Source organism: Astyanax mexicanus, chromosome 6 (genome assembly GCF_023375975.1).
Source record: "Astyanax mexicanus isolate ESR-SI-001 chromosome 6, AstMex3_surface, whole genome shotgun sequence".
NCBI classification, from domain to species: Eukaryota; Metazoa; Chordata; class Actinopteri; order Characiformes; family Acestrorhamphidae; genus Astyanax; species Astyanax mexicanus.
The window spans coordinates 3,330,073-3,356,571 of NC_064413.1; the positions used below are offsets into that span (position 1 = coordinate 3,330,073).

The 26,499-nt window shown below is 35.4% G+C and overlaps 1 protein-coding gene across 3 annotated transcripts in view; it reads right to left on the reverse strand.

Annotated features, from left to right (window-relative positions):
* Positions 1 to 440: 440 nt before the first annotated feature.
* bcam (basal cell adhesion molecule (Lutheran blood group)) overlaps positions 441 to 26,499 on the reverse strand; it is a 91,389-nt gene continuing 65,330 nt past the window's right edge. The window contains exons 4-17 of one of the 3 annotated variants that reach the window (XM_022674239.2): positions 23,333 to 23,406; positions 23,136 to 23,232; positions 22,233 to 22,415; positions 20,742 to 20,863; positions 20,450 to 20,594; positions 19,490 to 19,605; positions 17,842 to 17,983; positions 17,261 to 17,385; positions 16,052 to 16,193; positions 14,639 to 14,662; positions 14,089 to 14,109; positions 10,277 to 10,418; positions 9,539 to 9,632; positions 441 to 7,994 (exon numbers count right to left, since the gene is read on the reverse strand). In XM_022674239.2, the coding sequence (XP_022529960.2) occupies positions 7,989 to 7,994; positions 9,539 to 9,632; positions 10,277 to 10,418; positions 14,089 to 14,109; positions 14,639 to 14,662; positions 16,052 to 16,193; positions 17,261 to 17,385; positions 17,842 to 17,983; positions 19,490 to 19,605; positions 20,450 to 20,594; positions 20,742 to 20,863; positions 22,233 to 22,415; positions 23,136 to 23,232; positions 23,333 to 23,406 (1,433 nt within the window). In that variant the 3' untranslated portion in view covers positions 441 to 7,988. Of the gene's footprint in view, positions 7,995 to 9,538; positions 9,633 to 10,276; positions 10,419 to 14,088; positions 14,110 to 14,346; positions 14,663 to 16,051; positions 16,194 to 17,260; positions 17,386 to 17,841; positions 17,984 to 19,489; positions 19,606 to 20,449; positions 20,595 to 20,741; positions 20,864 to 22,232; positions 22,416 to 23,135; positions 23,233 to 23,332; positions 23,407 to 26,499 lie in introns of those variants that run through there. The other 2 variants (XM_022674240.2, XM_049480850.1) reach the window with 2 other exon arrangements.

A 26,499-nucleotide genomic window follows, 5' to 3' on the forward strand; every position in this document is an offset into this window, starting at 1 on the left:
ATTTGATCAGCCGTGGTTTTATGTTTTTCGGAAACGATCCGGGTTAGCACCCGAACATTCCTTTCAGACAGCTTCCTCTTACAGCGTCCACAGTTAATCCTGTTGGATGTGGTTGGTCCTTCTTGGTGGTATCTCGCTGACGTTACCCTGGATACCGTGGCTCTTGATGCATCACAAAGACTCGCTGTCTTGGTCACAGATGCTCCAGCAGACGTGCACCAAAAATTTTTCCTCTTTTGAACTCTGCTCTTACTCTGCTAATTGAACCAACCTTCACACTCTGCTCTTACTGGTGCAATGTGCAATTAATGAAGATTGGGTCAGCAATAGATGCAAGCATGAAACATCTGACCCGTGAATTTGTTTAAACTATAATGATGTAGTATGAAACACATAAAAGCACATAAAAAAAAAAAAATCAGACACAGGTACACTTGTGGTGTTTTGGTGATTTCTTTATGTCAGTATAAATTCTACACAGCTCCACAAAAAAATGGGATTTACAGGCTACAAAGCTCACAGCTAATATCACAAAATATACAATACATTGAGAAGGGGAAAGCAGTCACAATAATCCATAGAACAAGGCGAGATGTCTAAACCTGACTCGAGAGACCAGTGGAAGTGACAAATAAAAATATATAGATATGTAGGAGCAACAATTCAGTAGTTTCAACACAAGGCTTCTTTTTGTAAAAAATAAAAAAGTTTTTTTTTTTTGCATTTTATTAATAACTGCGCTCCAATTTCAGAATACACCCGAAATAAACAAACAAACCAAAAAAAAAAAAAATACCATAACTCTCAATCACATCTGAATAACAGTCTCATGAAGCTATGGCTGGAAAAGATCAGTAGACGAATATGAAATATGAACATTCAGCTGGTTTATAAAAGCTATTTTAGGAGCCGGTGTTGTGCCGAATTGAGCACCCCCACCATGAAAAGCACCCCCTCTTGGCAGTTCTTCATAAAATCACTTTAACTCCACCTCCGAGAGAGGGTGCTTTTTCTGGCTGGGGTGCTCAATTTGGCACAACACCAGTTTCACCAGTGTTTTATTCCGAGATGATCAAAGATGTACGAACATTCAGAGATTATGATTTATTTTCAAGCCAGTGTGTTTTGTGTATGCGTGTGTGTGGGTATGTACAGTATGTATGTTGTTGTGTATATGTGTGTGTGTGTGTGTGTGTATATATGTGTGTGTGTGGCTGATGCACGTAGTATATACATATACATACCAAAGCTTTAGGTAACTCATCATCATCATCATCATGCAAGACTGTGTGAAAAAAAGTCGAACTCAAACCAAAACCCCACCCACCCGCTCCATATATGGCATGGCCACGCCCCCCTCCACAGCCTTATATAATTAGAAACTGCTGAAACTGAACCCTGCATGTGATACTGGTTAAAGCGTCAAGGAATCAACATGTTTTTTTTTTTTTTCAAGCACAGAATGTGTGTGTGTGTGTATGTGTGTGTGTGTGTGTATATATGTGTGTGTGTGTGTGAAGCTAATCACATTTGAAGCTAAGCCGGACAGTTGAAGGCAGCGTTGTCTGTGTTAGCTGTGGTTCTGACGCGTGATGAGCTTAAGTGACTGACGGCACGTCGCAAATGTGAGTGTGTGTGTGTATATGAATAAGTGTGTGTATGTGTGTGTGTGTGTGTGTGTTATCTATCCGCTGAGAATGAATACAGGGGATTCACACAAGCTTCAAAACAGCAGTGACTGAAAAACACACACACGCATTAGCATCTCAAACGCTGACAACATACATCATATTCATCATTCTGAGAGAGTTGTGAGAATTTTAATTATTATAAAGATTATTTATTCACTTTTTATTTATTTTTTAAATTTATGTTTAGACACATTTTACGCAGTAAAATGATTTCTGGGTCATTCCATGTCAAATCATATAAGGCCTAATGGCTAATTTAATGATGCAATTAGTCCAAAATAGCTTTTAGTACCACTTTTTAATATGTATGTCTAATAACTATGTAGTTACACATTAATAATCATGTAATAACAGTGTAATTACTTGTTTAGTATGCATAGTTACTGCTTTATTACAGTTATACAGGTTATTTTTTTATTTCTATGTCATATTCATTTTTGACTAGTGTGTTACAGGTTGAGTCTACCTCAATGTGTCATAAGTGTGTGTTTGTGTGTAAATTTTCACATATAATATTGTGTGTGTGTAGAATAAGTTATTTTCTGGTACATAATTATTTGTGTGATTGTTTTATAACATTAAAAATAAAATGATTCAGAGTTCACTATGTAATTATGGACAAAAAAATTATATATCTGACACTGATACACATGTGTATTTAACCAGTAGTTAATACACTGTTAATACATGGATTATTAACGTGTAACTACATCATTATTAGAGACACTTAATATAAAGTGTTTTTTTTGTTATTAATTTCTACGTTTTCCTCCATTATATTATATAATTGTAGCTTAAATACTTGGTTGAATTATTATTTAAGTCCAATTACATTTTTTAATTTAAATGATCTAATTTTCATTAAAATTTCTTAATAATTATTGTAACAATTTAATTTAAAGTTCCATTTAAAATAAGTAAAACTATCCAGAAATAGGCTAAAATAATCTTTAGATATTTCACAACAATCACATAATGCATTAATCAGACATGTTGCCTACATTTACTAAAGAATTCCACAGATTGTTTAAAATTTCTGCATATTTGAAAAGTTTTTGGGATAAAATACATAAATTTGCTGAATTTATCACATGATCCTAATCATTTAATGTAATTTCGATTTGTAAAATAGCTTTTATTTGACTTTTAGACCTTTTAACCACCCCTTTGAACATTTCTGATTTGATAAATGTCTCTAAAACACAAACTTTTACACTAATCTTCTCTCAATGACTCTGTAGATGTTAATCACTGAAATATATGCAGAATATATTGAACAATCTGTGGAAAATCTTCCCCTTTAATCACTTATGCAGTGAAGTCCAGTTTTATCTTTTCAACTAGACTGCAAGCGCTTGCACTCTTTTAACAACAACAACAACAGAAAAAATAGAAATAAAAGTACAGTAACATACAATAAAACATCAACACAAAGCATAAAATCATAAAATCATAAATCATAAATCTTGGTAAATAAAATATGACATTACACAAACATTTTTTTTTTACTATTTTTACACCCCATACCTTACTCTTATATATATTTTTGGTTTTAAAAAATAAAAAATAATAATAAAATAAAGAGCAAAACTGAAGTGGTCATAAACTTAACTCGGAACTAAATTCAGAACGTTCCCCAACAATCTGCTGTGGTTGACCCTGCTTGTCCCTGACACTGAATACTATTTTTTTTTTTTTTTTGGTGATTCTTTTTACTGTATGAACACAGTAAATTAGGCCACGAATATACAGCCGTAAAGATAATGTATAATGTAAAGATGAAGGCATTTAAAAACACTAAATAGACAGTTTGATATATGTAAATAATAATGAAGGCGGGCTGAGACGGGCGAGAGTGGAGGGAAGAGAAACAGTAGAGATCATTAAAGGAACATCCCACTGTCTTTTAACCTCTTTTACCTTTAAATCTGCCGTTCTAATTTGCTTTATCTGCAGTGTTAATTACCAAATTGATTAAAGAATTAATTTGGTAGTTGCTTAATTTTGTGTAATTCTAAAAAGATATTAAATACATGATTTTAAAATTCAAATTTCATACAGCTGGAAAAAATCCACATACAAATTTCTACAAAGTTGTATAAACAAATTACCGCAAATTCTTTGCTAGTCCCAGTAAATCCCATAGATTAACACTATAATTTGGAAAATCTTTTTGGCGTCTACATTAATTTAATTTATTTTTTTAATTTTTTATAAGTTATTACCTGTTGTAGGACAGAACTGAAGTGCTACACGCAGAAAAATGTGTTAAAATGTACCAAAAAATGAACCAGTTAGCTTGTATAGCAACTATGCAGCTAATCTAGCTGAAGTTTTTTATTTATTTATTTATTTGTTTGTTAAAGGAGTATGTAAGTAAACTGCAGATTATTAGGTGTTTATTTTTAGTGTTTATTTAATACTGTTAATACTACGAAACAATAGTGGCAGGTTCAGGTTTATCAATTAAAATTCATCATGCGACAACTAAGTTAGTTTAGGCTGAGAAGTGCTGAAATATGCCAGTAATTAAAGTAATTTTAGGAACCTGGAGTGTGTCCAATTGGAAGTTTGCTCCAATTAAAATGTCCAGTAAAATTTAGCACATACATATTAATTTTAAATCCTAAATACTAGTGCATCTCAAAAAAATAGAATATTATTTTTTAAAAGTTTCTTTATTTCGGTTAATTAGTTCAAAATGTGAAAATCACATATTATGTAGATGTATTGAAAACACAAAAAAAAATGATCTATTTTTATTGTTGATGATTATGGCTTACAGCCAATGAAAACCCAAAAATCAGTGCTTCACTAATTGCTACTTTTGGCATTTTGAGAAGTGTGCCAAGTCCTGCTGGAAAATGAGATCTGCATCTCCATAACAGTTCCTTTTGCTGAAAGCTTTTATTGAAATGTGGATTTCCTTTTCCAGCAGCAGGACTTGGCACGCTACCCACACTGGCCAGCAAAAGTACCCATTGGTCTTATATAATTGTCAAATTTTCTGAAACACTGATTTTTTGGGGGGGTCTTCATTGGCTCTAATCCATAATCATCAACAATAAAATAAATAAACGCCTAAAATAGATCACTCTGTGTTTTTAATACACCTATATGATATACATACGTAGAGTTTCACATTTAGAACTGAACTACTGAAATAAAGTAGCATTTTTGTGATGCACTACTATACTCAAGAAGTTAAGCCATGTTTGGTCTAATTTGCACGATGGAAGCTTGGTAGATACAAAGCAAAACAAGCTACATTAGCATTAGCTCACTGCAGTCAAAAAACATGTCTTGACCCATCGACTAGAGCTACATTTGGGAGATTTGGGTTAAACTGTGTAAATATAGCTTTTGTCTGTATTATCACTTTAAATCTGCCACTAAAATCGCCGCCTCAAGCAACGAACCCAAACTACAGGCTACAGGCTTCTGTCGCAAAGCTATAACCCAGTTTAAAATCCAGTTAAAGACTGGTCTTGTGCTCTGTACTCATCTCCACTGCCTCTTAACATGCTTAGGCTTGAGAAGCCTCTCAGAACATGACCGGGCCGAGCAGAGGAATCCAGATCAGCGGGGAGGAAATGAGGAGATTGAGTTAAAAGTTGTGCTGAAGGAAGGAAGTTCACAGGGCTTTCCATGAGAGAACAAAGTTGTATGTCGTGGGATTTTCTCTTTCTCTCTCTATCTCTTTCTTTCTGATCTTTCCCTCCATCTCAACCCGAGGCTTCTGGCTTCAGCTCACTGATTTTTTAAGATGTTCACAAGTGGCTTCCTGTGAGGAAGAGTCTCGAGTCTTTAGTAGTTTAGTCTCTTTATCAGCTGAGATCTTCTAGAACAGAACTGAGGAGCTACACAGGGTGAAGAATACTTGAACTGGTGAACTTGATGGATAGAATGTGGTTTGTATAGCAGTTGCAATACATTCGGAAACATATTAGAACCTAGCATACATGCTAACAAAACTGAATATGTTTGGCGCCATTTATTTACTGCATACAGCTCTCTGTTCTGTCCATCAGATTAAAAATGATTTTCTACAATTAAAGTCTTGTTATGTGGGAAATAGTATCGTGCCATATTGATAATTTACCACATGAAGATTTTTGAGTTTAGACAGTTTTGAGTACTAATTTTTTTAGTTGAGTCATGAGTTGGCTGAAGTAGGGTCAGTCCGAGACACAAGTCACAAACTTAATCAGATATGTTAGTCTGGCAAGCATGAATCTGATTCAAGTTGCAGGTTAGTTAAAAGAAGTGGAGTTGTGATCTAAATGGAGTTGTGACCGACTTAAAAGACAGTGTAGAATGAGCCTGAGAAAACTCACAAGACATTTAGGAGCTTTTCTATGTTGAGTTGTGACTTAGTTAAGAGTAAACCTGAGTAAAGTCACTAATTCTTTATAGGTGTGTCCACTTTGAGTTGTATGTCACTTAATGGCGAATCCAATTTGAGTCATGAATCCATTTAGGGTGTGTCCAATTTTGAGTTGCAAGTCAGATAATGGCAAATTTAACTGGAGTAATGCATCTAGCAAGGTTGTGTCCAATTTAATGTTGCAAGTCAAGAAACAGTGAATCCAATTTGAGTTGGGTAGTTATTGGTGAAACCCAAGTTGAGTTGACCCTGAGTAAAGTCACAAATTCTTTATAAATGTGTCCAATTTTGAGGAAGTCAAGAACAAGTGAATCCAACTTGAGTTGTGAGTCAGTTAATTGTGAACCTAAGTTCAGTTCAGAATTGTCTGAGAGTCTGGTAAGGCTATGTCCAAGTCGAGTTACTATGAAAAAGTCAAATATACATACAAGTCAGTTAAGAAGTTGATTCATGAGGCAGCCAACATACTCAACTCAACTCAACTCTACACAACACACCTCGACTCAACTCAACACACCTCAACTCAACTCAACTCAACTCAACTCAACTCAATGACTCAAGACCTGATCTCTGTCTAGAATTTTGCATAAGCATTCAGTGTGTTTTAGGGAACAAACTTGGGTATAAAAAGAAAGTGAATAGCTCAGCTCAACTTAACTCAACTAAGCTCACCACACCACAACTCAACTCAACTCAGCTCAACTCAAATCAACTCAGCTCAGCTAAACACACCTCAACTCAACTTAACTCAGCTCAGCTCAACACACCTCAACTCAACTCAACTCAACTCAGCACAACTCAACTCAACTCAACTTAACTCAGATAAGCTCAGCTCAACTCAACTTAGCTCAACTCAAATCAACTCAGCTCAGCTCAGCTCAACTCAACTCAACTCAGCTCAACTCAGCTCAACTCAGCTCAACTCAACTCAGATTAGCTCAACTCAACTCAACTCAACTCAACTCAATTCAACGACTCAAGACCTGATCTCTGTCTACAATTTAGCATAATCATTCAGTGTGTTCTAGGGAACAAACAGTTGAGGTCTAATTTGGGTATAAAAAGGAAGTGAATAGAGTAAATTAACTATACAAATGGAGTTAAAAACAAAAAGGAAAAGAGTGACCAGTCGTTTCAGTAGCATGTGACTTCGCGCTGATTGTACAGGTCATGGCCAGGGTGGATTATGCGTCCCTGGAAGCATCAGTACAGTGTTTTTTTTGTTTTTTTTGAGATAACCACAGATGTGTGAACCTACAGTGGGAGGAACTGTGCTGAAAGAACAGTGGGTGGACTGTTTAATGTAGAATTAATCTGCGCAGAAATGCACGGTCAAGAGTTTATCTAACAGCCTTGGACTCGGCCGGGAGCAGTGCAGGAAGCTTTTAATGATGCTGCTGCTGCTGCGTCACGATGCCAGTGCTTTATTTTTTCCGCAGATAGTCTGACCAATAGACAATAGAAAAAATCGAGTTGCGATCTACAGACACAAGACTGGCTTGATTGACTTGACACTGTAGCAAAATAATGTACCATTTACATTTACCTCACCCCAGTGGCGAAAGAACACCACTTTTCCAGTATAAGGCCCCCAATCCCAGTCCCACCCTACGTCCCATAGCTCCACCCTCTATCAAAATCCCACCCACTGTGTTCCTCCCAAGTCCCTCCCATTTACCCTAACTTTAACCCCACTCCCCCTATTATCATCATCATCATCAACATCCCCAGTTCAACCCCCTTTCAAAACATCCAAAAAAATGTACAGCTCAGATTCATCTCCACGCCCCCTTCAGGTCAGTGCCATTATTTTTTTTTTTGGAGGAAAAAGAAGGCACCCCAGACCCTTCACTGTTCCATCTTCCATCTTCTCTAATGATCTTCCTTCTTTTTCACATTCTTCTCTGTTATTAGACCTTTAGGACAAAAAAAAAAAACGTCATATTAATTGCAAGATATATATGTGTCATTGGAGACCAGGCAGGGAGACGAGGAGGCGGACGTATGTGCAGATAAGGAAATATATATATATATTTCTAATAATATATATAATATATATATATACATATTAAATAAATAAACAAAGAAACAAACCGAAACAAACGAGAGACGAGTAGAAAAAACAGGGGTAAATAATAAAACAAACGGGAAAAAACAAGACAGAATAAACTAAACAGGGCAAGGAAATAAACAAGAATTAAACAAGGAAATAAACAAGGAAATAAACTAGTGAAACAGGAAAGAAAATGTGTGATAGACAAAACAACAGAGGTAAGTGCAAAGACCGACGAAGACACACTGAAACACCAGGACTATATATATATATATATATATAAATATATACACAGGAAACACACAAACGAAACAAGGCACACCTGGGCAGGTAACGAGGGGGGCGGAGTCACAAATGAGACAAGAGGAGAGTACATAGGAATGAAAATGTACAGGGGAGCACTCGGGAAGGCGGGAGCAAGAGGAAGCAGGACTAGAGTGTGACAATATGCTAGAATTCAAAACTCTTTACTTTAACACTTTACTTGAACCCTGGTAACACTGAGATAAAAAAAAAAACTGAGATATAAACATACATGTATCATATTCTTTCTTAGGATGACATCATCTAGTCATAAAATAGCTATAAAATAGCTATAAAATAGCATCATATTAAAGCATGATTGGGGAAAAAATTGTCATTTTTTTGCTGCTGGGTTGCCCCAAAAGTCAGGCAGTAGAATTCATTCTTTAAACCACCACTTAAGGACACGCTTTACACATGCATTTGACAAGAATTGTTGCTTTTAAAGATCACTGACACACCTGTAGATTTCATTACAGAGAGTGTAAAAAAAACCCTGTTCGTTTTGATAATAAAGAGCAGTAAAAGTGGTTTTAATTAATAGAAACATAATATGGTATGATACAGTCATTTTTTTTATATAGTGTATGACATATTTATGATACATTTATGACATATTTGTTAAACTATGTCTTATAGACAGTGCAGGCTGTTGGAAACACACAATGTCCAGCTTTTGATAAAACTTTATTTGTTTGTTATATGTCCTAAAAATTTGCCTAGGTCACCTTAAATAAATGTTAAAATAAATGAGGAAATAGTGGAGGACTGATCGTATGTATACTTTGTGAAGAATATTGAGGATATCATCAGAACTTTCAGATCACTGATGATCACCAGTAGATTTCACTACAGATAGTGTAAAACAACCTGTTGATTTTGAAATGAAAGTGCAGTAAAAGTGTAATAAAAAAAAATCATTGCACTTAATGATGCATGAAAAAGTACTTAAATACCAGTTTAAAAGAATCTGCAACTGCTGATGCATTTTTATTCATTCCTGCATGTCAAAACATTGTGATAAATATTGTGTATCCTAAAAAAATTCTTAAATATTTGAGAAAACATAAAGCATGCATATTGCTTTTGATCTTGATCACCTACCTGCTGTTTGTTGAGCAGTCCTGACCCCTCGTTTTGCTTCTCTTTTTCGCCAGTCTCCGTCATCACTATGTTAGCATTGTTCCCGTCCCCAGATCTGCACATATAGATAGAAAGAGTTAGCATAGAAGCTAGCTAGCATAGATAATGCTAATCATGTTTTTTCATTTTTTTTTTGTAGTACAATTAACACAGAAAATTCTATTTTCTCTGCATTTATATTGGTACCTGGGGTAATCAGATAATGGCTAGTGGTAAGTCGGACAACAATGAGATTTTTGCTTTGCAATCAGCCAATAAACTTACAGAATAAAACATGATGTAAATCCACAATACAAACATAAAAAAAATATATATATATTTAAACCTTGTTTAGTTTTAGTTTCTCTCTGAAATGGCTCTATTTGAATGTCTAAAATCTAAAGGCGAGCCCTTGATTTGGGCGCGTCAGTGTGTCTTTGCTATCATAACGATGGGAAAAGTACGCGCAAAATGCATGTACTGTACTAAATCTCTTAATTAATCCAGGGTGTGGTTAATTTTGGGCGTTGACTGTTTTTGTCAGGGTTTTAATCTGTCAGTGGCGCACCCAGTCTGTGTTTTTCCCGCCACCACCACACCAAACCATCGGTGCAGATTTATTCCTAAACTCGGAAAATAGAGGTGAAAATAGACAGTTGACGGGATGTAAGATAGCAATTAATCTTCTAATCAAAAGGACTTTCCCACTCAGGTACTCACACTTCCATCTTCCGCTTTTTGCTGCACGGCAACTTTCCCTTCTTGCTGAGGCAGTAGAGCGACGCCACCAGGAGCAGCAGCAGGAGCACACACACCACCACGGCGATCACGACACCGCTGGAGCCACCCTGCTGCGTCTCAACTACCAGGAGAGAAGATATATGAAGATACATGAGGGTAAACGATGATATATGATGAAGAAATATGATGGATATATGAAGGATAGACAAGAATGTAAAGAAGTAAGTGATAGAGATAGAGAGAAGAGTAGAGAAGAGGAGTGTGATAAGAGGAGGAGGAAGAGGAGGAGGAGCAGATAAAGTGAAGAGATGAAGAGTTAAGGAGTAAAGAAAGGATGGGGTGGAGGGCGTGGTAGTAAAGAGGGTGGGGAGGAAATAAGAGAACAATAAGGGATTGTTAGTTTTAATATCAGAGCATATCTTTCCACATGGGAATCACAAAGACAAAAGAAGGAACGACCCCCAGCCGAGAGATACCAATCACACACACACACACACACACACACACACACACACACACACACACATATAAAATATACTTATTCATACACTTAAATCTATAAATATATAAATCTACTATAATCAAGAGGAAGATGGATGATCACAAGCCATCAAACCACCAAACTGAACTGCTTAATTTGTTTTGCACCAGGAGTAAAGCAGCATAAAGTTATCCAAAAGCAGTGTGTAAGACTGGTGGAGGAGAACATGATGCCAAGATGCATGAAAAAAAACTGTGATTAAAAACCAACCAGGGTTATTCCACCAAATATTGATTTCTGATCTGATTTCTTAAAACTTCTTTTCTTTGCATTATTTGAGGTCTGAAAGCTCTCTATGTTTTCATTTCTTCTTCATTTTCTGCAATTAAATGGTCTAAAAGGCAATAGTTTTGGGGGAATTTGGGAAAAATGTAGTCCGTAGTTTATAGAATAAAACATCAATAAAATAAATAGCGAAATCAGAGAGACTGATTCAGAAACTGAAGTGATCTCTTAAATTTTTCCATAACTGTATATACATATATTAGTATATGATGTTTAAACGATATATCGTTTATCTCCCTAATTAACACCCACAGTGGTAATTCATTATCATGACCTCGCTAGAAATGGATGATCACAAGCCATCAAACCAAGCTGAACTGTTTTTTTTTTTTTTGCACCAGGAGTAAAGCAGCATAAAGTTATCCAAAAGCAGTGTGTAAGACTGGTGGAGGAGGAGAACATGATGCCAAGATGCATGAACAAAACTGTGATTAAAAACCACCAGGATTATTCCACCAAATATTGATTTCTGAACTCTTAAAACTTGAATGAATATGAATATTTCATGAATATGAAATGCTCTAAATTACTATGTTTTTATTTGGAATTTGGGAGAAATGTTGTCTGTAGTTTATAGAACAAAACAACCATGCTCATTTTACTCAAACATAAACCTATAAAACGCAAAATTAGAGAAACTGATTCAGAAACTGCACTGTAAAAAAAAACACCGTAAAATTTACGGTAAAATACTGGCAGCTGTGGTTGCCAGAATTTTACCGTAAAATAAACAGTTGCCAAGAATTATACTGTAATATCTTTTACATGGCAACCGTTTATTTTACGGTAAAATTCTGGCAACCACAGCTGCCAGTATTTCACCGTAAAATAAACAGTTGTAAATGTATAAGATATTACAGTTTAATTCTTTTCAACAGTAAATTTCACATTCATAAACCGTTTTGTTTACAGTATATTCTTGTAAAAAAAAAGTATATTACATTGTAAAAAGCCTACTGTAAAAAAAATTCTTGTCAAATTTACGGTGAAAAATTGGCAGCTGTGGTTGCCATTTTTTACTGTAAAAAATACAGTGATATTGTATATGGCTTTACAGTAAGGTATTTTAACACTTGTAAAAACAACAGTTTGAAAATGTACTAATAAAGAGGAGTTACTGTTAAAATAACGGTGAAATTGTGTATAAACTCATGGTATAGCTGTATAATTCACAATGTAACCCTGTTGCTTTTTACGTGAAAAACTATCCATTCCACAGCATTTATTGTCCTATTTTATGGTCAATTTTTGTTAAAACACTTGGTAATGCAATAATTTTGATTCTCGCTGTAAACGTGTGTTGTTAACAACATACAATTTTAAACAGCATGATCTTTATCAAAATCATTTCATTAACTGGACTACTGCTCACTTACAGCACAGAGATGTGCTCGGAGAGTAAAATCACTTATATACTCATAGTGTAAAACCCAGCCAGGTGGATAAAACCGCTATGAAACTACATCATGGTGACTTCTCTAAACTAAACATCTAATTAACATAACCACGCCCCATAGACAGCTGCGTTACATCCCATTCAGACCCTGCGGATATCAATAAAATCCAGGAGCAAACAAACTCATTATATACAATGCCCTAATAATATCCTTCTCCTTCAATGTAATATACTTTTTTTCACAAGAATATACTGTAAACAAAACGGTTTATGAATGTGAAATTTACTGTTGACAAGAATTAAACTGTAATATCTTATACATTTACAACTGTTTATTTTACGGTGAAATACTGGCAGCTGTGGTTGCCAGAATTTTACTGTAAAATAAACGGTTGCCATGTAGAAGATATTACAGTACAATTCTTGGCAACCGTTTATTTTACGGTGAAATTCTGGCAACCACAGCTGCCAGTATTTTACCGTAAATTTTACATTTTTTTCTCAGTGATTATACAGTAATATGCTGTTTTTAATATTACAATCTATTACCATTGCCATGTCAGTTTTTTAATTTATGGTAATTCAATGTTTATTCTACAACAATAAGCTAGTTCTTGCTTTACGGTTTATTTCTGTTGCCATTTCACAGTTTTTCACTGTAATTTTCACGGACATTTTTTACAGTATTCAATGGTGAAAAGAATATTATTCATGACAAATAAATGTAGAAATTACAGTTTTAGCCGTTATCCAAATAATATGGAAATTTATTAATGGCTTGTGTATTTAACAGTAAAAAAAAATATTAATCACAAAAAATGAATGTAGAAATTACGGTTTTGCCTGTTGAGTAAAAATACGGAAATGTAATAATGGCTTGTATATTTAACAGTAAAAACATGTATTATTCACAAAACATGAATGTAGAAAATACAGTTTTGCTTGTTTAATAAAAATACGGAAATGTAATACTGGCTTGTATATTTTACAGTAAAAACATGTATTATTCACAAAAAATGAATGTAGAAATTACGGTTTTGGCTGTTATCTAAATAATACGGAAATGTAATAATGGCTTGTATATTTAACAGTAAAAACATGTATTATTCACAAAACATGAATGTAGAAAATACAGTTTTGCTTGTTTAATAAAAATACGGAAATGTAATACTGGCTTGTATATTTAACAAAGAAAAAATGTATTATTCACAAAAAAATAATGTAGAAATTACGGTTTTACCAGTTATCCAAAAATACGGAAAATTTCTGTTATAAACACAGTGCAAGAGAATTTTACGTTGAAATAATGTATTTTTTCCAGAGAAAATGTGTAAAAATTAGTGTATTGGATGATATATGAATTTACGGTATTTTGTTGTTACCGAAACAGTATTTAGCCTTTTTAGCGTTTACAGTCTTTTACTGTCATGGTTTGACAGTTTTTCACCGTAAATTCTATGGACATTTTTTACAGTGTGAAGTGCTCTCTCAATTGTTTTCCAGAGCTGTCTATACACACACACACACACACACACTCTTTTAGAGAAGCATAACAGAAAGCGTACAGACCTGTTGCAAACACAGGGCTTCCTGTGAGCAGCATTGCAAGAAGAAACAGAGTTGAATCCAGTGAAATAAACCATTTGAGCATCAGACCAGAAAAAACCCCCACAAACCCAGGTGACACTGAAAGATACTCACAATGCTAGTGACAAGCCCACCACCATGACAAGACACAGACTACAGTGATGCGTACAGAGGTGAAGGAGGGAGAGAAAGTTAAGACACGAGACACGCTCGGAGCGAAAAGACGAGAAGGAGAAGGAGAAGAGAGGAAAATAGAACCGAGTCTTTTATTGTCCCCAAGGCGGGGAAACAAAACAAAAAAAAAAAGGTGCAGGAATCGCACAGGGAAATTCAGGGAGCGGACGTCATACAAAGATGGGAAACAGTAATACAATATACAATTTACACAGTGGTTCTGGTAGCGATACACAATATACAATGTACAGTGCTGGGAGAGAGAGAGAGAGAGAGAGAGAGAGAGTCTACAGGGTATGTACAAGACAAAGTCCTGAAAAGGAGAAGAGGAGGAGAGAGAGCAGGGAGAAGTGTCTACCTCGTCCGTCATCGGCAGCGTTCTCTGCGGAATAAGAGGAGAAATATGTTATAATATGTTATATATAAGCCAACACCCCAAAAATCAGTGTCTCAGAAAATTAGAATATTATATAAGGCCAAGTGGTACGCTTGGCAATGTGGGCAGTGTGCCAAATCCTGCTGGAAAATGAAATCTGCATCTCCATAAAAGTTGTCAGCGGAGGGAATAGCATGAAGTGCTGTAAGAACACTGCACTGACTCACAGTGGATCAACACCAGCAGATATCAGACATGTCTCTTTATTCAAACCATCACTGATTGGTGGAAACTTCACACTAGACCTCAATCAGCTCGAACTGTGTGTCTCTCCACTCTTCCTCCAGACTCTGCTCCCTTAATTTACTAATAAAATGTAACATTTTAATACTAATGATCAGTGATGGTTTGGAGAGACATGTCTGATATCTGCTGGGGTTGATCCACTGTGAGTCTAAAGTCAAGTCAAGTTGTGTTTTCCCGCAAAATCTTACAGCACTTTATGCTTCCCTCTGCTACTGACATCTTTTTTTTTATGAGGTATGGATTTCATTTTCCAGCAGGAAAATTTACTTTTCAATGATCTCCTATTTTTTGAGATGATAAATGAATCATTTTTCACAAAACTTCTACAAAAGTCAATCATCCAACACATAGTGCAACATATAGTCAATATAATTAAAAAAAACTTTCTTCTGGTAGATACAATGCCATCAAAAAGTATTCCCATGTGTGGGTTCAGACAGAAGGTACTATTTTCTGAACTGTGTGTCAGTTCTAGATGTAAATAGCTGGTAATAAAAGCTGAAATATTGTTTTTTACTCTTATTATTATTATATTTATTTTTAAACTGTACAGTGGGTGATAGATCGATCAGTGTAACATTTAGCTGTTAGATATAAAACGGGTATAAAAAAGGTGAAAAACTTAATTTTATATTTTTTTCATTTAGTATAGTGAAGAAAAAATGTGTTTTTAATCCACATTTTTTTTAAATCATCTATTTTTTTTATTTCGGCCATTCACAAACGGAATTTTAAGGAAAATTTAAATTGGAATCTTCTTTAGATTTTCAGATTTGTCCATTTTTGTATCTTGTAACAGAAATCTGATTGTATAATTCAACTTGCAAAATGCAAAAATTGAAAAATCTGAAATAAATAAATAATAAATAATAAAGATTAATTTCTTTTTTTCATTTTTCCTGAAATGCGGATTGTGAGGGGCAGAGATGGAAAATTAAAATTGGAAAAATGGATGAAAACTTATTTCTTGTACACTAAACTACACTAAAAACATATAATAAATAATGAGTTTTTACATCAAATGTTTTACTTAATATAATTACTTAATGTAATTAATAATCGTTGCACAAATAACATTGAAAAACGGACCTGTTTTGATTTCCACCTGGAACTTCTTGCTGTCTGAGCCGTGAGAATTAGACGCCTCACAAATGACGCCGTCTTTAAGGACTGAACCTGTGGCCGGGAGCGAGATCTTGCTGATGGTCTTATGTCCTTCCACTCTCACTGACTACACACACACACACACACACAGAAAACACACAGAAACACACACACACAAAGGAAGAATGAAGAGTGTTTTAATCATTTTTTAAAGCATTGTCTATTCATTTTCTTGCATCAAGAACGTTATATTTGACCTTTTTTTCATCTACCAGGGCCGCTTCAAGGCATTGAGTGGTATATTTTAAGGTTTTGCTGTGTTGTTTCTATGATTTAAAAAAGAAAAACTAATGTCAGTCAGTAGTCAGTAGTTTACTGGTTCTAGTGTTAAAGACAGGGATGTTAAAGCTGGTGTGCTTTTAACCTGGATACTGCTGAACATGTTCCAGTCGTGTTGTATGCTACTGTCAGCAACTAGTGGGAGAAGCCCCAATTCAATTGATTCAATTAATTCAATTCACAATCAGTCATTGTCTGGGGTCCCAGGCAACTGGTTGGTTTGCCTGTCCTGTTCCAATGGGATTGTGATCTGAGGATTGGATGAAAAGCGGCGAGAAATAATTAACCGAAACCTGCGGCATGTGAAGAGCAACTTTTGGTCAACTTTTGCTCTTTGTCAAAAAGTTCACTATCAGCAGTGGGTTTTAAAGGCTAGACTGCTGCGTGATAAAGAGGACAGCACAACCTCTGCAAACAAATTCATGGCGATGCCTCCACGGCAAAATCTGGACTACTTTTCAATTGTAATATTTTAATATTACGACTTTATTCTTGTAATATTATGACTTTACTCTCTTCACTTTTTCTGGTAGACTGTATTTTTTAAACTAGCCTAGGCTACAGGTTGCGACGCCTCCACAGCAAAACCTGGACTACTTTTCCATTGTAATATTTTAATATTACGACTTTATTCTCGTAATATTACGACTTAAATTTCATTACGTTTTTCTCATACACTATTGTATTTTAATTTTAAACCAGCCACGTTGCAGGCACTGTTCGCGGTTCGTAGCAGTTTTTTGGGTACGTAGCCTATTTAATAAAACGTTTCTCTGTTTTTTACATCTTTGTGTAAACGTATATAACGTTGTTATATAACATTAACAACCGCAGCTTGTGTGTATTATTACTTACCTCTTTGCCAGAAGGTTTCCAGGTGAACTGTGGAGCGGGATACCCGAGAGCGGAGCACTCGAAATTGACCGGGTCACCTTCCTTCTGCACCTCAGCTTTCTTAGGCGCCTCGATCTCAGGGGCACCTGTGAGGGAGAAAGACATAGAAAGAGAGAGAGAGAAAGAAAGAAAGAGAGAGAGAGAGTGGGTTTGGATAAATATAATAATTTATAATACACCAAAAACCAAGAGCACAGTTAGCCTTGCTCTCTCTGGGTGGGTACAGTAGATGGCGCTCTCTCTTTCCTCTCATCATGTGCTGATCCACATCACCAAAAAAGGGTGATGTGGATCAGCACAAGGCTGCATCTGTGAGCTGATGTATTGGAACCAAGTCTCTGTGCTTTCGTCCGAGTGTTAGCGCTGTGATGCTAATCAGCAATAATGTAATGGGGATGTGTTAGCATGCTAACACAGCTAACCCCTCCGGACGGTGGACGTACGGTCTTGTGGTTATATGCTCTTCAGGACAGTGTGTCCTCGAGACATTTTATGAACAGGTCACGCAGGACGCATGATAACATCAGGCGTGTGTTTTTCACCTTCGACTCTGATGGTGATGTTAGCAGTTTTCTGCAGGCCGGGTACAGAGGGCACGGACGCTGTGCACACGTATTCACCAGCACTGGCCAGAGTCACGGTCTCCAGACTCAACACGCCCGTCTTAGACAGCTCCTTATTATCCTGTATATATCACAAACACACACACACATAAACACACACAGGTTATACACACAAAAATTTGAATAAATGTCTTATATTAATTATCCATATTATATTATATGTATATAAGTAGATCTTTTTGTTATGACACTATTTTAGGTTTAACTACACAACAACAAAAAAAATATTTTTACTTTACTCATATTTAATTTATCAATGATAAATATAAATAAGTGTGTGTGTGAATATTTTATCACTACTTCTTTTAGATATTGACCGTTTATATTTATTAAGAGCATATTAACATTACTAATATTTAATTACATATTTATTAGAAATTCACTATCGATTATATATTTTTAAATAATTATTATTATTTTTTAATGGATAATGACCTTTAATATATATATATATATATATATAACTTTTCTTTATGGAAATGAATTTTATTATAACTTCATTTTAAATCATATTTATATGTATTTATATTAAATTTAAATCACATTAAAACTTCATTCTGAATAATTTTATTATACCTCTATTTTTTATACCTTGATTCTGGATATTGCATTTTATTAGAACTTCATTTAGGCTACTAATTTTTAACATTATTTCAGATTAAAATTTTAATAAAATTTCATTTATTACACCTTTATGTTTATTTATACCTTAATTCTGGATATTGTTTTTTATTAGAACTTCATTTTAGACATTCTTTTTTAACATTATTTCAGATAAAAAAAATGAATAGAATTTTGTTCTGAATAAATTATTACACATTTATTTTTATTTATGCCTTGATTGTGGATATTGCATTTTCATTAGAACTTCATTTCAGATAAATAATTCTTTATTAACATTAACAACATGTTGTAACATAAATGTTATTATAATAACATTATTCCAGATTAAAATTTGAATGCAATTTCATTCTGAATAAATTATCATACCTTTACTCTGGATTTTTAGTTTAGTAGAACGACTTTCTTGGCATTAATTTTACTTTAACTTCACACGTCCTTTTAATATAATGGTTGTTTTTTTTTTCAAGAAATAAATAATTTAGCTTTATGATTGGATGACTGATAAATTCCATTAAATTGATTTAACCATATTCTGTAATATGTATTAGCACTTTATTTTAGGTAGTATTTTAAATTTAATTATATATTATATATTAATTTTAATATATATATATATATATATATATATATATATATATATATATATATATATATATATATATTTCAATTCCTAGTAATAAAGTGAAGAATACACTAGAATACAGGTGTGTTAGAGAAATTATCACTATATATCATTATCCACAGTCTATTTAATCTAGTTAAACCCGCTGTAACTTCTATTGTAAAAGATCTAAATGGTGTAACTCTGATCTCACGCTTTCATCCATAACAAAACAGGTGTTTTCCTCATTTTACTCAAACCCAAGAGAAACAGCAAACAGAAACACACTCAGAGGCAGTGGAGAGAAGAGAAAAGGTTGGAGGAAGAAACAGTGGAGCTCACCTTGGTCCACACCAGTGTATACTGATCAGGAGATTTGGTCTGACACTGAACCTCCACAGCGGTTCCTTTCTTAACCGTCAGCGGGCCGGCTGGAGCAATAGACACGGGGTCCAGATCTGAGAAAGAGAGAGAGAAAGAAAGGGACTTTTTTAATGTATCGTTATTTAGATTATTCTGTATTATTGTCTAGTCCTAGTGCTTCTATTCCTCCTGCACCTGTATCTACCAGCGATCTCCCAGCTTAGGACTCCACTGCCCAGAATTACACTGACAGAACGCACCTCTCAGACCACAATCACCTGAGTATTGATTTCACCTGTACTCCTCTATATAAATACAAATTTAAGAGACCACTTAAAAATGATGAGTTGCTTTGATTTTTACCAAGTTAAAAACCTTTGGAATATAATAAAGAGGAAGATGGATGATCACAAGCCATCAAACCACCAAGCTGAACTGCTTGAATTTTTGCACCAGGAGTAAAGCAGCATAAAGTTATCCAAAAGCAGTGTGTAAGACCGGTGGAGGAGGAGAATATGCATCCATCCATCTTTTCAAAGTGTTTATCTTTCCTTTTGTTTTCTCTATGTGTGACTGACTTTGTCTCTTTGACCACAAATTAGCCTTGCTCTCCTATACTACCCTACTGTGTTTTTTACTTGGACATTCTCACCATTCTTGGACATTTACCACTTTTTTATTGGCTTGTTCTTTTTGCCTGTTGTTCACCACAAGCAAGTGTGCTAATCATACCCACAAAAATATTAGGACCATACATTGGCAAGAACTTATCCCAATACAGGGGTTATAATACAGGTATAATTCCATATATAAGTAAAAGAAAATTTTACATTCTATCCAATCACAATAGTGGATCTTCCAATGAAGTACAACTGTTTTCTGCTTTCTAGTGGGCGGAGTTTAAACACGACAAAAATAAAAAATGAATCGACTACTCACAGTGCACGTTGATGGTAACAGATTTTGTTAGGGCACTTGGATCCAAAGCATCGAAGTCCAGAGCTTCACATTTGTAGGTGCCAGAGTTACTCCGATTCACACTCTTCAGAACCAGTAAGCCGTTAATATTCTCCAACGGTTTGCCCTGCACAAGAGAAAGAGAGAGAGAGAGAAAGAGAGAAACAGAGAGAGAGAGAGAGAGAGAGAGAGACAGATTGATCAACCATAAGAAAACACAAGGAGCTATTCAGCTACTCATCTCTAGAGCGTTCAGCAGATAATTCATTCTTACCTCCGAGGTCATCTCAAACTTAGGCTGAGGATTTCCGTCCGTCTCGCACTTCAGCTGAACATCATCTCCCTCTTTGATGGAGCCAGAATTTAACAGCGTAAACATGGCTTTCTCTGCTGCATCTGGAAAAGAGCAAGAGAGAAGATGTAAAGAGTAAACACAAGGTAACTAACCGCATGGCCTCCATCCACATGGTTGGACACGTGCTTGTAAACATGGGCACGCGTTGAAAGCTGTGCAACTAAGTCCGGCACAGTTTTTTATGGTGCAGATATGTCCCGTTACAGCTGAAATCACACTTTTAATACCAGAAAAACAAATGCTCTTATTTCCCTTTTAAAAAGCCACTTTAATGCACGATTAAAAGGCAGATTACTGTTGTTTTGCTGTTTTTCTCAGGTTTTGAGAGCTCAGCTCTGACCCCGGACACGAGAGAGCGTGCGGGTGGGGGCGTGGCCCTGCATCGTTTAATATCTCAATATACAGCGTCAAAAAAAGAATAAAGTTTTCCAATATTGTGCAGCCGGCCAGTGCACAAATGCTGGTGTGCATTTATTCTTATTCAAATTTGACCTCCTATTACTCTAAAATGCTACAGTAATATAACTTTTTTTTTTTTTAATTTTATTTCAAATTTTTCCCATTTTCTCCCCAATTTACACGGTCAATTATCCATCCCACTCACTAGGACTCCCCCTATCACTAGTAATGCCCCAACACACCAGGAGGGTGAAGACTAACACATGCCTCCTCTGATACATGTGAAGTCAGCCACCGCTACTTTTCGAGCTGCTGCTGCAGCATTGCAGAGTAGCATCACAGCGGTTCTGATATATCAGCTCACAGATGCTCTGCGCTGTGGACATCACCCTAGGAGTGATGTGGGGAGAGAGAGAGTGCCATCTACCCACTCGGAGGGAGCAGAGCCAATTTTGCTGCCTCTGAGCGCCGGAAGCTTGATGGCGAAGCTGCATGAGCGGGGGTTCGAACCTGCGACCTCCTGCTCATAGTGTCAGCACTTAGTAATATAACTTGATACTTATATCAATTATATATTAATAGTCTGGGAAGTTTTTAATAGTGTCATTTGATGAAAGTTTGATTTACTGGTTTTATAGCCCTCAAAAATCTGATTTACATTAAAAAATGAGTTTTGACTTCCCATTACTATCATTATTTTGAATTTAGTGGTGTGAATATTTCACTACTGACTCCATTGCTAATTATTCTATCAATATTTAGTGCAATGGTGTTCCATAGCTCTAACAGGTACGTTAAATTAAATTAATTTAATTTAATGAATTAATTAAAGGTTCAATTAGGATAATTTACAAATTTTTCATTTTTTTAAATTTTTCAAACTTTTTTATTAATGTTTTACTACTTTATCACTTTAAAAAGACCGACATATAAAACACAGAGAGAGAGAGGGAAAGAGAGAGATAGAGTATATGAGTGTGTGTAGTGTGTGTAAGTGTGTGTAAAACTCACAGTGCAGTGTGAGGCTGAAGTTGTCGGAGCTCTCTTTTTTGACCATGCCGTTGGGCATGGTGTACTCCACGGTGCAGTGGAACACTGACTTGGCGTCTGCCTTTGTTAGGTGCACATACAGAGAGCTGGAGACGGTGTACAGACCTGAGGACTCCTTCACCACCCGCGGCACCATGTAGGTCTCTGAGAGAGAGAGAGAGGGGGAGAGAGAGAGAGAGAGAGAGGGAGAGAGAGAGAGAGAGGTTTATCTGACCTGGAAATCGAACCCACAACCTTGAGATTAATATCCCTTCGCCATAAGTTCCCTCCGAAAGGTGTCTGATCCCTTTATTTGTGCTGTAGTCTGAAAACATTTGGGTCTCAAATAGTATATGAGACAAAAAAAATCAACATTTTAGCTTTTATTTCTAGCTATTTATACCTGGATCTGATTCACACAGTTCGAAAGACAGCACTTGATGTCTGCACCCACTAAATTTTCTTGAAAGCAAAAGTTTTAGATCAGATAAACTGAAAGCAGAAGCATTTCTGAGTGGAGAAGAATACGGATATAATATTGTGTTTAATTAATGGTGCCAGTGTGCTGGAACCACCATCCCTGCTAAGCCGAATAATACATATTAATTCTAATTAATTCTAATAACTGTCGGGGTGTCTGGTCACTCTTCGCGGGAGTTCTTCTTCTTCTGGCAACTTCAACACCTGGAATCAGATTCCATTAAGCCTCTATCCTTTTGTTCATGTAGTCTTCAGTCATCTGTTACCTAGTACACCAGTGACGACTTTCTTCTTCAGGACATTCCAAATGATTTAAAGGGATATGGCTCATATTTCTGCAATATTTATACTGATCTGTTTCATCTGCACAATCTAAATTGAAGGAACTTTCAGTGCAATACTCACTCTCTTTAGTATCCGTCACTTCCGGCAGAGGAACGGCGTCTTTATACCAGATGATACGAGGCTGCGGGTGACCGTTATTGCTGGTACACGTGCCAACCTGAGCAAGATATTTAAATCCAGCATTTTAATGTCCATCTTAAATTGAAATATTGAATAAAAGCAAAAGCAGCATACGGTGCTGTGTAGAGTTTCTGTACCTGAGAGGAGGAGTCACTGCCCTGAATTAAAATGGTCTGATCATGGCCGGACACCACTGGCTTCTCTGGAGCAACTGAGAGAAGAAGTAAAAAAGGGAAAAGAAGAGAGAAAAGAAAGCAAGAAGGTGAAAATTAGACAAAGATTATTGTTAACTGACTTTTAATTGTCGTTAATGTACTGTAGTTCATTGTGTTCATTGACTTTAAACTGGGAGCTGCTTTGTTTGGCATATATATTTGTGTTGTGAAACAAAACATAAATCAACTTTACTGAACTGATTTGAACTAATATATAAAATATATATATATATTTTTTTTAAATGCCAACAAAAATAAAACCTATAGCTGAAATCTAAAGTGAAGATTCTTTGGTTCAGTTTTAAGCATTACTGTATGCTATGTAAGGTAATATTTTAATCTATGGTTGTGTTATATTTTAATCACTGATTTGACACCAGTACGACAGAGAATAAATTATTTAGATGTATTTTTTACTCATTGAAACTGAACTAAATTGAACTGAAATAAACTAAAATATACTAAAAAGTACTAAAATAGACAGTACTGAAAAAGTACTGGTCAGACTTAGTACACCAGTGATGACTTTCTTCTTCAGGACATACCATATATCAGCCCTCTGCTAACAACTTTTTATCGGGATGCAGATTTCATTTTCCAGCAGGAATTGGCACACTGCCCACAGTACTGCCAAAAGTAACAATAGATCTTATATAATATTCTAATTTTCTGAGACACTGATTTTTGGGTTTTCATTGGCTGTAAGTCATAATCAACTATCAACAATAAAAGAAATAAACGCTTAGAATACAATAGATCACTCTGTGTGTTTAATACATCTATATAATATATGGGTTTGACATTTTGAACTGACAACAAGTGAATTACTGAAATAAAGTAACTTTCCAATGATATTCTAATTGTTTAATGTAATGTACTGAACTGACTGGACTGAGCTGAGCTGAAACAGGCTAAATGGGAGTAAACTGACATAAATGGGCTTAACTGAGAGAGACAGTATCTATGATCCAGCTTCCATCTCTCTGTCCCCGAGCCCATTTCCCCTGAGCTGCAGCATTAGCCATTAGTTTAGTCCCAGCACTTCCTCCTGGGAGCCCGGGCTCTCCACTCTCACTCATAATCATCATACAATTACGGCTCTCAGGGATCCAGCTTGATGGGAAATGCAATAATAGCCTGGTCTGCTGCAGCCCCAGCCCACAGCACGCGGCACCGAACGCCAAATAGACGCAATACAGCCGTGCAATTAGAGTGCTGCTTGTATAACAGAGCTGCATGATGTGCACAGAATACTAGGATTGTGATTATATTGTAATAATGCGACTGTCATATATAAAAATCAGATTTTTGTTAATAATAAATAATAACAAATGCCTTGATTTTATGTCAGAATCATATAAAATCATTGATTGATACTATTTTATTTTATTTTATTTTTTTTTGCTTGGCTAGATTTTTATATTTTGTAACCTGTTATCACTGACACCAAACATGGACATGTTATATGCATTATTATTTTTAAATATACTGTAGATTTGATTGGATTTGTTATATATTATGTGTCAAATATGCCTTAAAAAGGTTAAATCTAAAAAAAGGCTTTTTTAGATATATATACACCTATATATATATATATATATGTGTATATATATACTTCCAAATACAATAAATGTAATTTGTAGACACTCCCTTGAATTGCTTGCGGTTAATCTCCACTTAAAACATTTTTCTTCTAGGACATATATGGACAATATTCACACATCAGGTACAAGTGACTCGAATTTTTGATCTCTTTGTTTATAAGCCACACAGCTATATATTTTCACTGCGCAAAGTCTAATGTAAAAAACTGGATATATTAAAAAATATATTAAAATGTTATTATGACATATATGCTTATACTAAGCAAGAAAATCTGCCAAAGTAAGATTTCTTAGATTTTATATCTTAAATTTGGACACAAGAATCTAAATAAAGTAACTGAAGCTTATTTTAAAATTCAAAGTACTTAAAATTCTAAGCGATTAAGCAAAAATAATCTTACATATCTTACACTTCCAGTGATTGGTTATACGAAAAAAAAAATCTTATCAGAGAAAAAATATGATTTATTGATGTGAAATTAGATCATTTTACTAAAAAAATATTTATTTATTTATTTTTTATAATTTTATTTCGAATTTTTTACCCTTTTTATCCCCAATTTTACTCAGCCAGTTACCCAACCCACTCTTTAGGACTCCCCCTATCACTAGTGATGCCCTAACACACCAGAATGGTAAAGAAGACTAGCACACGCCTCGTCCGATAAATGTGAAGTCAGACTCCGCCTCTTTTTTTGATGCAGCATTGCCGAGTAGCATTACAGCGTGTTTGGAGGAAAGCGCAGCGACTCGGTTCTGATACATCAGCTCACAGACGCAGCCTTGTGCTGATCCACATCACCCTAGGAGCGACTGAAGTGACTGGAATATTCACAATAGCTATAAAACCGATACTTTGTAATTATGTTTACATGGCATCTATTAGGGTTTTCAAAATTAGAGGCTAATAAAAAAAATGTCACCACAAAGCCAGGGGCTCTATATGTCTTTATCCAGCGTCTTGGAGACTTTGTGACATTTATTGATCATTTGCAATAAAGATCATTATCATTTAGATTGGCTGGTGGCCAGAGAGCAGCAGGGCTGGAGGCAGTGAGGAGCTCCTGGGAGTAACTTCAGGTCAAGTGTTGTGAGGATACAACACCGCTGTGTGTTACACGCCCTGCTATTAATAGTGTTTTAGTGGCCTATTCCCACTGGAGACCCCTGTGGAAGCAGATCAGGAAATTACTGGAGTGTTAGTGGAGTGTTTTAGGGTGTTTTAGCTTAATCTCAGTCCACCTCTGTTATATGAAGCATATCTTGCTTTACCCAAGACTTATTTCCAACAAATAGAATAGAAGCCATTGGGTCGGGGTTGAATTTGTGTTTTAAAGCACTTTTTAAATGCAAATTTTATTTACTAAAGGAAAAAAAAAATCTATCCAAACCTATCTAGCTAAATCTAATAACATGGCTGTGCCATCCTTTTAGCGGCAACAACTGCAATCAAGCTTTACCGATAACTGACCGATATCTTGGAAC